Source organism: Carassius auratus, chromosome 39, assembly GCF_003368295.1.
Source record: "Carassius auratus strain Wakin chromosome 39, ASM336829v1, whole genome shotgun sequence".
Classification (NCBI taxonomy): domain Eukaryota; kingdom Metazoa; phylum Chordata; class Actinopteri; order Cypriniformes; family Cyprinidae; genus Carassius; species Carassius auratus.
In genome coordinates, this window is record NC_039281.1 from 10,014,150 (window position 1) to 10,031,062 (window position 16,913).

General features: G+C 42.0%; 2 protein-coding genes across 3 annotated transcripts in view; both read right to left on the minus strand.

Moving 5' to 3' along the window:
- Positions 1–11,599, minus strand: part of slc2a9l2 (solute carrier family 2 member 9, like 2) — a 25,050-nt gene extending 13,451 nt beyond the window's left edge. Inside the window, 5 exon segments of the mRNA XM_026225749.1 lie at positions 1,113–1,174; positions 1,176–1,274; positions 3,806–3,904; positions 4,850–4,938; positions 10,248–11,599. Coding sequence (XP_026081534.1) covers positions 1,113–1,174; positions 1,176–1,274; positions 3,806–3,904; positions 4,850–4,921 — 332 coding nt within the window. The 5' untranslated portion in view covers positions 4,922–4,938; positions 10,248–11,599.
- A 3,932-nt stretch (positions 11,600–15,531) lies between these two features.
- The window catches only part of LOC113058065 (WD repeat-containing protein 1-like), a 282,582-nt gene continuing 281,200 nt past the window's right edge, over positions 15,532–16,913 (minus strand). For both annotated transcript variants that reach the window (XM_026225742.1, XM_026225741.1), the window contains exons 14-15: positions 16,229–16,373; positions 15,532–16,142 (exon numbers count right to left, since the gene is read on the minus strand). In XM_026225742.1, coding sequence (XP_026081527.1) covers positions 16,036–16,142; positions 16,229–16,373 — 252 coding nt within the window. In that variant the 3' untranslated portion in view covers positions 15,532–16,035. The remainder of the gene's footprint in view (positions 16,143–16,228; positions 16,374–16,913) is intronic.

Here is a 16,913-nt window from a genome sequence, read left to right on the forward strand (position 1 = left end):
GACTGGCAGGTTTTCTGGGGCTTCTCTCAGTAAATCCACTCTGTGTTTCCGTCACCTGTCATAGATCCAGTGATCCGCTCGCTCCTGCTCTTAACTCTATAAGATCCGGAGTTTCTCACAGCTCTGGATTTAAACACGGACTACAAACATTCCACAGGGATTTCAGTCCATGGAGAGTAAATCACACGCTGCTATTTTGGACACACGCTGTTCCACTTCAGTCCAAAGTTGTGTGTGTGTGTGTGTGTGAGTTTGCTGCCTGGTTGCTAGGGCATTACTATGCTGTTGCTAGGGTTCTCTGGGTGGTTTCTAGGTCATATACTGTATATACCTGTTGTGTTTGTCCAGCAGGTGAAAACAGTGTCTGATCACCGGAGCAGCAGCACACTCTCCATGATCTGAAGAATCATTCACGTCTGAAGCACAAACACTGCAGGGCAACACTCTCACACACACACACACACACACACACACACACACACACACTAATCCGTGACCAGAAATGATCTTCTGAAACTGTGCTTAAAGGTTCAGATGATCAGAGGCGTCTCAGAATCTCCTCGAACACATAACCATTTCATAAAGGCCAGCGTGACTATCTACTGAAGGCAGACATGTGCGGAATCACAGTGAATGATGACTAAAAAAAAAAAAGATTTATGGTTGAGATTAACTTCACAGAGAAACGGACAGAGAGACGGTCAGAGAGACGGTCAGACAGTGTGTCCAGATGCAGATAAAGATTTCCCCCAGGAAATAATGTGTGTAGAAACTGCTCCATCCTGAGAACAGCTTCCTGTTAAACACCTTTCAGAGTGTGTTTGTGTGTGTGTGTGTGTGTCGCCTCCTAATGCAGCGTGACCAGTGTTCTGACCAACCACAACCACTACCTAACTCCACCGACAACAAGCTCAACATCCAGCACAACATGAAACTGACTCTTAATCTTATTCAAGTATCATTTGCACGTTTACATGATTGGCCTGAGCACACAGAAGAGGGCTGACTGTCACTCAGAACCACAACAGAACTAAACTAGCTCCAGGTTTATCTGTGTTTAATTGTTTTGCACTAATTAGTTGGCTGAAATATAATTTGGGCACGAGTCTCACCTGCCCAAGACTTTGATGAGGAAGGAGACGGTCAGCGCCCCCAGCAGACCGCCGATGGCAAAAGATGGACACCGTGACCGACCAGAGCAGGGTGAGCGTCCCGTCCCCGATGGGCTCATCATAGCGGTTGATCCATGTCTTATTGTAGAAGGCCTTTATGTACTGCAGAGAGAGAGAGAGAGATCAATGTGACCCCTGGGTACACCACACTCACATGACCTTTGACACGCTACACATGACTCTCTGAACACACACTACAAAGCCAAGCTAATGAGACTCAGACTAACAGGAGAAGAGATACAGAGAGAGAGAGAGAGAGACAGACAGACAGACAGATAGATAGATAGATAGATATACAGACAGACGTATAGATAGATAGATAGATAGATAGATAGATAGATAGAAAGACGGACAGATGGAGAGACAGACACATGGAGAGATGGACAAACGGACACACAGACACACGGAGAGACGGACACACGGAGAGATGGACAGACGTAGAGACGAACAGACGGACACACATAGAGACGGACAGATGGACACACGGAGAGATGGACACACAGAGAGACAGACACACGAACAGACGAACAGAGGGAGAGACAGACACACGTAGAGACAGACAGATGGACACACAGAGAGACGGACACACGGAGACAGAGACAGACAAACGTAGAGACAGACACACGGAGAGACGAACAGATCGAGAGACAGACACACGTAGAGACAGACAGATGGACACACAGAGAGACGGACACACGGAGACAGAGACAGACAAACGTAGAGACAGACACACGGAGAGACGAACAGATCGAGAGATGGACACACGGAGAGGGACAGAAGGAGAGATGGAGAGACAGACACATGGAGAGACGGACACACGGAGAGATGGAGAGACGGACACACGGAGAGATGGAGAGACGGACACACGGAGAGACGGACAGAAGGAGAGATGGAGAGACGGACACACGGAGAGACGGACACACGGAGAGATGGAGAGACGGACACACGGAGAGATGGACACACGGAGAGATGGACAGAAGGAGAGATGGAGAGACGGACACACGGAGAGACGGACACACGGAGAGAGGGACAGAAGGAGAGATGGAGAGACGACACACGAAGAGATGGACACACGTAGAGATGGACAGAAGGAGAGATGGAGAGACGGACACACGGAGAGAGGGACAGAAGGAGAGATGGAGAGACGGACACACGGAGAGATGGACACACGTAGAGATGGACAGAAGGAGAGATGGACACACGTAGAGATGGACAGAAGGAGAGATGGAGAGACGGACACACGGAGAGAGGGACAGAAGGAGAGATGGAGAGACGGACACACGGAGAGAGGGACAGAAGGAGAGATGGAGAGACGGACCCATGGAGAGATGGACAGACGGAGAGATGGACACACGGAGAGGCAGACACACAGAGAGAGGGACAGAAGGAGAGATGGGGAGACGGACAAATGGAGAGACGGACACACGGAGAGGCGGACAGAAGGAGAGATGGAGAGACGGACACACGGAGAGATGGACACACGTAGAGATGGACAGAAGGAGAGATGGAGAGACGGACACACGGAGAGATGGACACACGTAGAGATGGACAGAAGGAGAGATGGAGAGACGGACACACGGAGAGATGGACACACGTAGAGATGGACAGAAGGAGAGATGGAGAGACGGACACACGGAGAGATGGACAGACGGAGAGATGGACAGACGGAGAGATGGACAGACGGAGAGGCAGACACACAGAGAGAGGGACAGAAGGAGAGATGGGGAGACGGACAAACGGAGAGATGGACAGATGGAGAGACGGACACACGGAGAGACGGACAGACGGAGAGACGGACAGACGGAGAGACGGACAGACGGAGAGATGGACAGACGGACACACGGAGAGACGGACACACGGAGAGATGGACAGAAGGAGAGATGGAGAGACGGACACACGGAGAGATGGACAGAAGGAGAGATGGAGAGACGGACACACGGAGAGATGGACACACGGAGAGATGGAGAGACGGACACACGGAGAGATGGACACACGGAGAGACGGACAGACGGAGAGACGGACAGACGGAGAGATGGACAGATGGACACACGAAGAGACGGACACACGGAGAGATGGACAGACGGAGAGATGGACACACGGAGAGATGGACACACGGAGAGACGGACACACGGAGAGACGGACACACGGAGAGATGGACACACGGAGAGACGGACACACGGAGAGACGGACAGATGGAGAGACGGACACACGGAGAGATGTACACATGGAGAGATGGACAGATAGATAGAAATATAGCTGATAGAAAGAAATATGGATAGATAGATGAGCTCTGATTGGCTGTAGAGGGTGGTGAGCTCTGATTGGCTTTAAAGGGTTTTCAGCTCTGATTGGCTGTAGAGGGTGGTGAGCTCTGATTGGCTGAGGTTTGTTGATGCTGATGGAGTTCAAAGCAAATGTGTTTCAGATCAAACACAGCAGGAGCTTCTCTGAACTCAAACGCTCCACAGAGACTCACTGCTAACAGGCAGCTTTAACTCGCTCACACAGACCAGGGACTGAACTGCATTATAATCATGTGTGTGTGTGTGTGTGTGTGTAAGCTTGATTATTTTCCATCACAGCGTCTGTTACTGCTGTTTAACTCTGTGATGAAAGCTCAGAGCTGGACTTACTCTGGACGGAGCGTTGACCACAGACAGGTTATATCCGTACAGGAAGGACGATCCTACGGATCCGAAGAACGCGGCGCTGATCAAACAGATGGTCAGACGCTGATGGGAAGAGAAACACACATTACTCACACACTGAGGGTATTTCGGTGGCTGATGTCACGCTGGTGTTTTTAGCGGCGTGTGGTCAGTGTGTCTGATCTCCAGGATCTCCAGAGATCATCAGCAGAACACGCTGTGTGTGTGTGTCACATGATCACATGACCTGTACCTGTCTGTCCTCACGTGCTCATAATGCTGATCATCACACACACACACACACACACACACACACAGCAGTGAACCTCCACGTCCATCTGGGACACACAGGATTTAATGGATCTGTCGCTTCCGCATTAGTCTGATTGAATGTTTTATGAATATTCATAACCAGGCTTCTCCGGATCACAGATTCAAACACACCGGAACTAGTGATTAGTGTCTAATGTGCTGGCAGGTGAGGATCTTGTTGAAATGAGGTTGAGATATGAATACACATAAATAAATGTTTAAAAGATATGTAAGAAAAGACAAAAACATGACTCAACATCCTTGATTCATGATGTGAATAAGCAATGAAATGCTGACCGGAAAAGGATAGTTCACCCAAAAAAGAATATTCTGTCATCATGTGCTCACCCTTAACCTGAATGAGTCGATCTTTTCTGGTTCCCATTCACTTTCACTGTATTTCTTTACATATTATGGAAGTCAATGGCTACTGTCAACTGTTTGGTGAACAACATTCTTCAAAATATCTTCTTTCTTTGTGTGTGTGAGAGAAAGTGTGTGTGTGTGTGTGATTCTGCTGAGCTGTGAGAGAACAGACAGATGAAGGATGGATCATCTACATTATATATTTAGTGTTTCAGGAACAGCAGGAAAGTGTGTCAAGGTCAGTGGGACAATCTAAATCAAACCTTACCACACTCTCTTTCTCCCTCTCTCTCTCTCTCTCTCACACACACACACTCTCTCTCTCTCTCTCTCTCTCTCACACACACACACCTGTTTAGGTGGACTTTCAAAGTCACTGCTGTCTTTGTGCTGCGTTTCCTCCTGTTTGGTCTTTTCCTCCATCTCTCACTATCAGATCCCTGAAACACACACACACACACACACACACACACACACACACGAGGAACATTCTCTCCAGCACTAACACAGTTTTCATGATCACAGGTGTGTTTGATCCGGGCTGCAGAGCTGTGGATGTCTTCAGGAACGCAGTGTGTGCAATGTTCATTTATAGTCCAGACAGAATCTACAAATTGTTTTCATGTTTCCTGTTCTGGGTTTTGGTTGTAAATGTGTGTGATTGTGCAAGATGAATTAAAATCTGGTAAACATCACACAAACGCATGAGCTGAAATCCTGTGACAGACAGACAGAGCCACAGCGCCCCCTGCTGGAGGAGACACACTACACTTACACCAGTGTCCACCATGCATTAGTGCTTCAACACTGAGCTCCTACAGCTGCCCAATTCATAACAACCACGGATGAATTTAGAAGCAGCTGTAATGTATTTTTGTGTAGCAGATATATATTAGTGCCCCTCATCAGTGACGCACACATGAGTGAAATGGATTATTGAAACAAAGAAAACAAATGGGTAACATTTTGGCTTCATAAGTGTTGGAAAGAAAGTTTCATGATTTTTATGTTTTTTGCATTCTCCCAAAATAGTGACATGTGTAACTATTAGGAATGGATATTGGTCAAATAGATTTCAGATACTGGTCATGAAAATATTCCACCCTGTTAGGGACATACAGATAGTTATCACAACATGTTAATAATGCAAATGTTTAAAAAAACAATAATAAACTTTTCTTGGATGGTATAGGTCCTTTATGCCATCTTATGTTATTTGAAAAACAATAACAAAACAATTATTGATGATTAGAATATGTCTTAATTATTAAGAACAGATTCTTTTTGGGCCAATTTCTGCCAATAGGGTTGTAAATAATAATAAAAAAATGCTCAAAAACATATATATGCTGTTAGTGCTCCTTACCTCACAAAATAAGACACAAGTATGCCAAACAGTTAACGTTTGAAATTATTATTTAAAATGACTTGTCTAACAGGGTGGACACCAGTGTTAACAGGTTCATTAACGGTGGACAAGCTTTCCGTCATTGTCCTGCATGGTTTCCATCTGTAATGTGTGGAACTACACCTATATAATATCATTTCAAAATGATATATATATATATATAAAATAATAATAATCCAGATTTCCTTTGGGGGAGGGACACAAAAAGTAGCTATGTGGTTTTCTATTATAATCAATCATGGTGGCAAAACTATTATCTGTTCATATGACTAAATATAGAAATGTATTTGCTATATAGACTAAATACTATTTATTCTATTAGAATCCGCACCCTGTTAGTTACACGTTCCACCCTGTTAAGTTTATAAACAGGGTGGACAATTTTGAGCTTAATTAGCCATAGCTCATTAAGTGATCAAGATTTAGCTAGCTAACTTTCTACAGATGAACAGAACTTTTATAACTATGTCAGATTTGTTTTTTTTTGATAGAACAAACATTCTCCACAATATAGCCTAACAGGGTGGAACTTTAGGGTGGGACAAGTAGGATAACCTTTCAAAAACGAAAAAAAAACTCAGTTTGTACAGATGAATTCCTGTGGGAAAAATAAATGATGTCACTTCGGCAGTTGGAAAAATGGAAAATGACTTCAGGACACGGACATCGAAGAACATTTTCACATGATTAATATATATTATTAGAAGCAGTTCATCTAATAAACTAATCTAACCTAATCTATAAGATAATTAAAATACATTTTAAGTTTTTTTTAAAATCATTTTATGGTTTTATTTTATGGTTTTTATGCTTATATTTCTTGTGGAAGTTAATTACTTTGCACTGAGGACATAATAGAATTTAATGCATATATCAATGAAAAGGTGTGTAAAATACAAAAATAGTATTTATAATTTCTATTATCCATTTTTAAGTGATAGAGAAGACCTAAATATACAATTAAAGCCATATCTTATAAATATGTGACTAATTTTAGAGAAAATATGATTAAATAAATCATTAGGACATAAAAGTCACTGTATAAGAGGAATGACCCAAATATTGGGTGGGACTTGTTTTCTTCTGCAGTTGTTGATTGGATGTTGAGATGTAAATAACCATCAGAAAATTTAATGAACGAATAAACACAACATTTCTTGTATTAGTTATTAACACAATTACTCCAGATTTGGATTTCTCTTTTGATTGCTCCATAAATCAGAAAATACTGTCAACAGACAGAAAATCAACACATTTTCACTCTGTTTTTAGGAGTCAAATATTGTGTAAATCAGTGTGAATGAAATATGAACAAACCTTCAGAATACAGAAGATTGAAATCTCCAGATGCAAATAGATAAAGTGCAATAAAATAAACACTTCAATGTGAATTAATGTTTTCTGTCCGCTAGACTGAAAGAAGAGATGAGATCTGGAGCAAAACAGAGCGAAACCTCTGTACAGAGCAGTGCATGAAACACAGACTGTTTGACCTCCGTGACCCCGTGATAACCTCGCTGTGCTGATTCGAGTCGTATCATGAGTCAACACCAGACAGAGATAGAAGAGCCCTGCAGGGATTATCAGAGATTCTCAACCCTTCTGCCAAAACAGCTTAACAACTAATACAATAGTTCAGTTTTGTATGAAATGGCAAAGCGATTATATTTTGTTCATGATTTCAAGTTAATTTAGAAAAACTTCGTTAAATGTAAGTTTTTGTTTTTTAAAGTAAAGTATCGACCAAGGGGCCATCAAAACATACAAAACAACAACCAAAACAAACTTTTGTTCTATATTAATATTTACATATGCAAATGCATAAATACACATAAACATGAACATATATACACAGTGCTTAATTTGTAAATTGCGAGGTGCCGGAACAAACCGGGGTAACGGATCCGGCATGTGATTACAGGAGGGAGAGGTGACGAACATTCGCGCAGTCACACTGACGGACCAGTTTAAGTGATTTTAAGAGCATGCATCAGGTCTGTAAGGTCATGAAAATGCCATGCGATTTTAAAACAACAATTTCCAGGTCTAAAAACGTTTGAAAAAGTTTAAAAGGAATTTTATTTTTCAAATTTCTGTGTAATATTTATATTTAATCAGGTCCTACATTTCTGAGGTTTTAATAATTCTCGAAGCTTCAAGTTTCTAAAGAGGTAAATCCCTGCATTTATTCAACATAGCTTGTAGGTTTGAATAATAAAATAAATCCACACAAAACAAGATTCAATCAGTCATTTCGAAACCATAAACTCTCTCGGAGCGCTTCACATCAGCGCATCTTGTCTGCACTTCAGCGACTGGCCGGCACGCTGCCATACAAGACCTCACTCACATTTTAGATCGGGACAGAAGACAGAACTGCCACTTGACTTGAGCAAATCAGGTAATTGTTGCATTGCACCTGAATGATTAACACCACACTCACTCACACTCTCTCACTCACTCACTCCATTCACACAACATCTCCACTCTCTCTCTCTTCCACACACACTCTCTCAATCACTCACTCTCACTCTCTCTCTCACACTCATATATATTAATCTCTCTCACACACACACACTCATCTCAATCACTCACTGCTCACACACACACTCTCAGCTCACACACACACACTCTCCTCACTCACTCTCATCTCTCTCACTCACTCACACACCAAACCACTTCTCACTCTCTCACACACACACCACTCACTCTCTCTCTACACACACTCACTCACACACACACAAACACTCTCTCACCACACACACACACTCTCTTCACTCACTCACTCTCACACACTCTCATCTCTCTCTCTCACACACACTCTCTCAATCACTCACTCTCTCTCACACACACACACACACCAATCACTCACTCTCTCTTCACTCACTGTCTCTCACACACACACAACACTCTCTTTACTCACTCTCACACACACACACAAACACTCTCACTCTCTCTCACACTCTCTCTCTCTCACACACACACAAACACTCTCACTCTCTCTCACACACACCCTCCACTCTCTTCTCACACTCTCACACACACTCTTCTCTTCTCACACACACACACAAACACTCACTCTCTCACACACACACACTCCTCACAAACACTCTCACTCTCTCACACACACACACACACTTTCTCTCACACACACACACACACACTCTCTCTCTCACACACTCTCTCAATCACTCACTCTCTCTCTCACACAACACACACACCACAAACACTCTCACTCTCTCACACACACACACTCAATCTCTCACACGCACACACACACACTTGTTTGTTTTTGTGTAAAGTGTGTTCATCCCATAGGTGTAATGGTTTTTATCCTGTAGAAACTGTATATTCTCTGTCCCTTCACCAACCCTACACCTAACCCTAACCCTCACAGGAAACTTTGTGCATTTGTGTGTTCACGTGTTTGTGTGCGTTCACTGTTCTGGTGTGTGTGTGTGTGTGTGTGTGTGCATTTCGATGGGTTAAATGCAGAGCATGAATTCTGAGTATGGGTCACTATACTTGGCTGTATGTCACGTCACTCACTGTCACTTTAGATCAAATGAAATAATGACTGCATTTATAAATCTTAGTTCATGTTAATTTCAACTTATGTTCTGTCTGCTTCTATAATTCAATGTAGCTAAAATTAACTAACAATAAATATATTTATTAATCAGTGTTAACAAATAATATTAAGAAGGACAACAATTAGTAATTGCACACTGTTAGTAAATGTTAACCTGCTTTAACTAAAGTGAACTAATGGGACTTTAATGTAAAGGGTTACCTATTGTTCTTTCATTCATTTGAACTTTAATCTTTTGCACTCTGATCTCGAAGCACGTGTTAACTTTATATATTTTTTGCTTTATTTTCTTTAAAAAAAAGTTAGGAGGACAACACTTTTTACTTACTACAACCATACACAGTGATTAAAACTTAAACAACTACTGTGAAAGTTTGATACCTTCATATACCTAATCTACATCGAGTTTAATAGGGCTATAAATAACTACATAATTAGCCTGATAAGTAGGCTCTGAAGCAAAATTATTTAAAAAAACCTTGTGTACTTTCTGTATTCTGATTAATCAAATAATTGTGAAGTTTCTCTATACATTTCCTTATTAAGCTAAAACACAAAATGTGAAAAATTAGCATTGCACTCCTACATTGTTTAAATGTGCTGAAGTAAGAAAGTGTCAAGCCCACAAACAGGAGACATGAAGCACTGAACGCACCACAGAAACTCATTAGTTGCTCTTAGACGCAAGTTAACTAATATTTTACAGTACACCTGTCTGAAATACCACAGAAGAAAGCAAGTGCACAAACCTCCTGCTGCTCTGATTGGTCGATCGGGTCGGAGCTTCAGTGCGGAGCTGTAGACCGCAGACACATGACAGTGAACACACAGCGCTCATAGATCTCACTCGCTCATCACACACACCACACACCACACACACACCCACACACACACTCGCTCTCACTCTGTGTGTGTGTGTTTGTTTAACCTTCAGGATGAAGTCCAACAAAAGCAGCTCCAGCTCGTCATGTTTCAGTGGCCTGCTGTGAGCTGGTCTCAGATCAGATCAGATCACTGTATATCTGAGACGGACAGGTGCTGGTTTTAGAGGTTTAATGTTTGGACAGATCACTAGCTGCTTTCTCATTATCGTCCGAACGGTTCTCTCTGCTCAACTGTTCCATTCGGTGACGATCGGGGCCAGTCAGCACGAGTACGGCTTCATGTTCCCCTGTGGTGCTCAGGGCCGTATTAACCTTTGAGCAGCTGAAGCGCTGTGTGGCCAGATGAGACGCTAACTATGTTTCTCGACTGGTTTCTCGCTGGTCAAGTTTTGATGGATGAAGACTGCGGTCAAGGTGAAGGAGAGACAGGAGTCGTACAGTAAGCTCGTAAGCACACATGAACACATGACAGAAGATAAGCTGGTGTAATTCTCCAAGGACTGTTTATCTGCACATCAGCAATCGGTTCATTCAGCAGAGATGAAAGATCATGAGGTGTCATAGTCCTAAAGGTGTGTTAAACACACGTCCTGAGGTTACCCGAGATGTTTTATTGCTGCAGGAACGCTGTGATGAGCAGTTTGATCGCTCTCTCAGGTCAATGATGGAGTCTGTCAGTGATAAAGTTCTCAGTATTGATCAGAACCTCAGTCACGTCACACTGCTGTGTCTCAATGAGACTCACGAGCAGACAAGCGCTCTATAGTGACTCTGCTGTCTATGTATAATAATATCATACACACATAGCGCTATCATCTCGTCTAATAGTCACTATCATCTCTAGTAGTCTAATGACATTATACCTAACCAAGGGCGGCGCGTCCACATGCAGCGGTTTCTCTCTGTCCCGTCTGAACGGTGTTTTCATGTTTTTTATTTGATATTATTATTGTCTTCTGCGCTCCCTTGTGCCAAATCATTCAGCACTAAAACGTTGAAATCCAATAATGCAGCGGTGAAGTTATTCCAGTTCAGAACCAGTACGAAACTAAAACCATTGGTCTCATTTAATGACCTTCACCTCAACCAGACACAATTACTGCACCGTCTCTATCGTTCACATCTGAACAGGGTTTGACTCTATCAGATCTCCTCACTGCTCCTCAATTGTCATGGTTTAAATCGTACTTATATGACCGCCATCAGTTCGTAGCAGTAAATAACGAGATAACATATCAATCACAAGTGCAGTATGGAGTACCTCAAGGCTCAGTACTAGGAACGCTACTCTTCACGCTTTACATGTTACCCTTGGAAGACATCATCAGGAAACACAGTGTTAGCTTTCACTGTTATGCTGATGATACTCAGCTCTATATTTCTTCACAGCCTAAACTCTGGAATAACCTACCTAACATTGTTCGGGAGGCAGACACACTCTTGCAGTTTAAATCTAGATTAAAGACCCATCTCTTTAACCTGGCATACACATAACATACTAAATCTGACTTGACTCAAGGTCTCTATTACAGATGATGAGTGTTATCTGAGCTCTTAATATCAACATCAAATACACTGAAATCGAATCAGAGGCCGTCACAAGGAAAACAATTAACATACGAATACTTAATTTGATTATTACTTTCAACGAGATACGATTCCCTATAAAGAACCAGATTCAGCAATTATATTTTCAAAAGCAACAAAAAGCTGCAACAAAACACCAGATACAGCTAATATTCTGTGTTTGTCAAACATTTACTGAAATCAGCCTATAAAACACTGATATGGATATCACACACACAAACACGTACAGACACACGCTCTCTCTCTCTCTCAAACTCACACACACACACACACACACGTCTGGTCAGCTATCCTTGTGGGGACTCTCCATAGGTGTAATGGTGTTTATACTGTACAGACTGTATTTTCTATCTCCCTTCACCAACCCTACACCTAACCCTAACCCTCACAGGAAACTTTGTGCATTTTTAGATTTTCAAGAAACTTCATTCTGTGTAATTTATTAGCTTGTTTACCCCTCAATTTAGATCCCCACCGTGACACGAGTCCCCATGAGTCTTTGTGTATTCAGGTTTAAGTCCCCACCAGAATAGAAAAACAAGTACACACACACACACTCACACTTGCTCTCTCTCTCTCTCTCTCTCACACACACACACACACACACACACACACACACACACACTCTCTCTCTCACACACACACACACACACACTCTCTCTCTCTCTCTCTCTCACACACACACACACACACACACACACACACACGCGCGCTCTCTCTCTCTCAAACACACACACACACACACTCTCTCGGTCTCTCTCTCTCTCTCACACACACACACTCTCTCTTTCTCTTTCCGTCTCACACACACACACACACACTCTCTCACACACGGTCTCTCTCTTTCTCTCTCTCACACACGCACACACACACACACACACACTCACACGCTCCCTCTCTCTCTCACAAACACACACACACACACACTCTCTCTCTCTCTCTCTCTCTCCGTCTCACACACACACTCTCTCACACACGGTCTCTCTCTCTCTCACACACACGTACACACACACACACACTCACATGCTCCCTCTCTCTCTCACAAACACACACACACACACTCTCTCTCTCTCTCTCCGTCTCTCACACACACACACTGCTACTTGCATCTGGTGTTTTTATTTCTCTGTAAAAGGCTCAGTTCTGTAGAGCAGAATCCATCAGAAAGAGAAACTTACCACACATCTGTCCGTCCATCTGTGTCTCTCTCTCTCTGTCTGTGTGTGTGTGTGTGTGTGTCAGTATAAATGTGCTCTGTCTGTGTCTCACATGAGTCTCATTACTGTAATTCACTTCATATTCGTCCTGATCTCCATTCAGAGCTCTCTGAGAGAGAACAACACATCTGAATGTCATCTAACTGAATTCCTCTCTTTCAATATCTCAAATCATGCATCATTCTTCTAATTTGACATTTTATTCATTTACATATTTTGGTCTATTTTGTTTCAGTCTATTAGACAGAAAACATCCTGAATCCACACTGAAGTGTTTCTTTTATTGAACTTTATCTCTATTTCTTTAGAGAGTTTTACAAACAGCACAGGTTTCAGTTTGATTCCTCTCTGTATTCTGCAGGTTTGTTCATATCTGATTCACACTGGTTTCTACAACACTTTACTCCTGAAATCATGGACAGAATGAGTTTGTTGACAGTATTTTCTGATTTATGATGAACAGAGAAATCCAAAAACCCTTTAACTCTAAAATGAGGACAAGATCAGAGCAGAATTATCAACTGACTTCACCCAGTTATTAGATTTATGTGCTGGAGATTAATGCATATCTGTGCATACTTAATTAGATAATGGTTAATTTGCATATTTAAACATAACAAATCGGAAACCTTGTGATACAAAAAGCCTGCGTGCTATTGCTGTGTCCAGATCCCCCTGCAGTGCACGTGATCACTTGACTACTTCTGTGACGTACTTCCTGTGTTTGGTGCAAGTGCAGGAACACAAGTGTGTGTCTAACTTTTCATTACCTGATAATTCAAACTTAGAATGTTTTAAGTGTTTACATACCTCTGTTTTAATTTTACTTTTAAAATACTTTGCAATACTGCTAAATGTGTGTTTGGTGTTTTAATTTGTGGTGCTTCTAATTAAGTGACAAAAAGCAGTTGCAAAAGTTATCACCACTAACGTTACAAGAAAACGTAAAATCACAAATTTTTTTTTTAAACCAAATGCTATGTAATATCTAATTATATTAATATTCAACTTACATTGGAAAGGTTTCCGTGAGCTCTCGGTAAAAAGTCTCATGATTAAGTTCCACAACATGATGCATGATGGGATACAGTAAGCCTGGATGCAGTGTTTCGGGCACTGCGCTGCGGCGTGTTTAAGATCTGGACGGTCGCGCGCACAAACTTCCTGTCGCGCGCACGCGCTCTCAGATGGCCAAGAGCTGTCTATGGTGTGTACTCGGACAAGGCATACTTCAGCAGTACTTCAGCAGTCTTCTTCGCTGCTGTGTAACGGGTGCCGTGGCGCCCTCTGCTGGTCTGTCAGGAGATTCACTCCAGCGCGGTTTCTTTTTCAGCCCTGTTACTAATGAAGGGAGTGTAATTGAGTCTTACCTTCAACAGTCCCTCATGATAATGTTCAGGTTCAGAGCGTCTTCAGTCAAACTTTTTTCAGCACGTAAACATGTTTTTCTAGTCAAAGACAGTCGGTGTAAACCAGTTTCGTGTCGCCACACTATCAGTGCGCTGTTGAATACTATCAACCAATACTCATTTTTTCATTATTATTATTCATCCGTGTTTCAGCGCGACTCACGAAACTCTGGTAAACTTTTTCCCGCCCTTTAGTTCCTCATCAGGTGAATCCGCGTCACGCTGACGTCACTGAGGCCGCTGTACACCTGTGTCGAGATCGCTCACTAGTTCACTAGTCCCTAGTCAGTGCGTGACATTTGAGTGCACTATATCAGAAGAGTGACGTATACACTGCGCGTGAGACTCGCAGCGGTTACAAAAACATCCTCACGTGTGTTTATATTACATGCTCCTTATTTTGGTTTGGTTTATTTATATAACTCTACTAAAAGAAGTAGTGGGGTTTCCCACTGTCCTTTCATAAAAGCAAACCAAAACACCATCACACACACACACACACACTGATCAAACTAACATTAACGAATCATTTAAAAAATAATAATATCAGGAACAATCAAAATGACTTTATATTGTCATTATACATACCTCTGTGGTTTCATCAATGGTATATTATTAATTAGTTTTGTAATGATTTTATGGTTATAATCATTAAATAACATTAAAATACTGGGCACAAAAATAAACACACATTAACACATGTTCATAATTCTATCTATTTATTATTTTAGTTTTGGAGTTTGGAGCTCAGATAAGATTAATTTACATCAGAATTAATACTCCACCTACTGTCATTAACAGACATTTTATTATTAATAATAATTTCTCATTTTATTATTATTATTATTTTTTGCATTTATGAGTGAACCTTTTTTTTTGGGGTCAGATTCACACACGTTTGCGAATCAGTTTCAAGACAAACTGGACGGCAGAAAGTGCATAAAAGTTTTTTTATTATTAATATTATTATGAATCACATCCACCCAATGAAAAACAAAATGAGAGACATCCAATCAAATCGTAGTAAATAAACATCATGTGAGGGTTAGAAGAGAGCAAAATACTATCACACACACACACACACAGGTTCTGTGATTGGTTTCTGATGATTATTGCTCCCTAACGTCCCTCAAGAAGGAAGAGTAGCTCTCAGCCAATCAGGGCTCAGGAACACCTCGTGAACTCTGACCCCTGCATCTGGAATGTCACATGACAGATTCTGGTCTCATGTGTTTGAGTGAGTGTGCGTGAGTGAGAGAGTGTGTGTGTGTGTGTGTGTGTGTGTGTGTGTGTGTCAAGTGCGTGGTGACATCACACACACGATGACATCACAGGCGTTTGTTGGTCAGCTGGTTGAGTGGAGAGCAGCAGTGACCTGACGACAGAGAGACAGAGGAAGAGCGACAGAAAGACAGCGAGAGCGAGACGGAGTGATCCGAGTTAGTTTCTGAGCGTCCACTGTTTGACGCAGGCGTCGTGAGACGAGGTGACCAGTGTGTTGGGGTTGAGCCAGGCCAGACCGCTGACGTGATGCAGACGATGAGCGTCTGAAACACACACACAGGTCACAGGTCAGAGGTCACAGGTCACAGGTCAGGACTCTCTCTCATCAGAGACACACTCGCATCATTACCTGGGATCTTGATCCTCTTCTCAGGGTTGCTGACGGCCCACACGTACACCATCATGTCCATGCCGCTGGTGGCGAAGCGGTCATTATCAGGTGACCAGGACAGACACACCACCTTCGCATGATGACCGTAGAACTCACTCTTCTCCTGAAACACAGACATTCACGAGTCTCACATCTGAGCATCATAACAGAGAAGCATGACTCACACGGTCTCGAGGAACCAGGATGTCTGACTCTGAGGATAGTTCATAAACACCAAACATCATGAGAGCTCTGTGAGGTTATGCTAAGATGGAATATAAGAGTGAATCTGTGTCCAGTGCAGAAACAACAGGCACGCACACCAATGAGATTTCAAAACTGTTATTCGTTTAGTTACGCCAAAAGCAAAAATATTTTAATCAGATAGAAATTGTAGGTAAAAAATATTTGTAAAAAAATAATTTTCCAAAAAAAAAAAACTACTTAATAAAATCTTAATATGCCAAGGAAGGACATTTTTGTATGAATATAGATTTTCATAGTTATGCCGAACTCAGATAAAACAGAGCATAATTTTTTTTAAATATATATATATTTATCTGTCAAAAATACAGGACGACTGGAAAAGCCATATTACTTTATACAAATAAAAAAGTGGAGTAAAAATCCTCATCTAGAATAAAAAAATAAAATAAAATAAAAA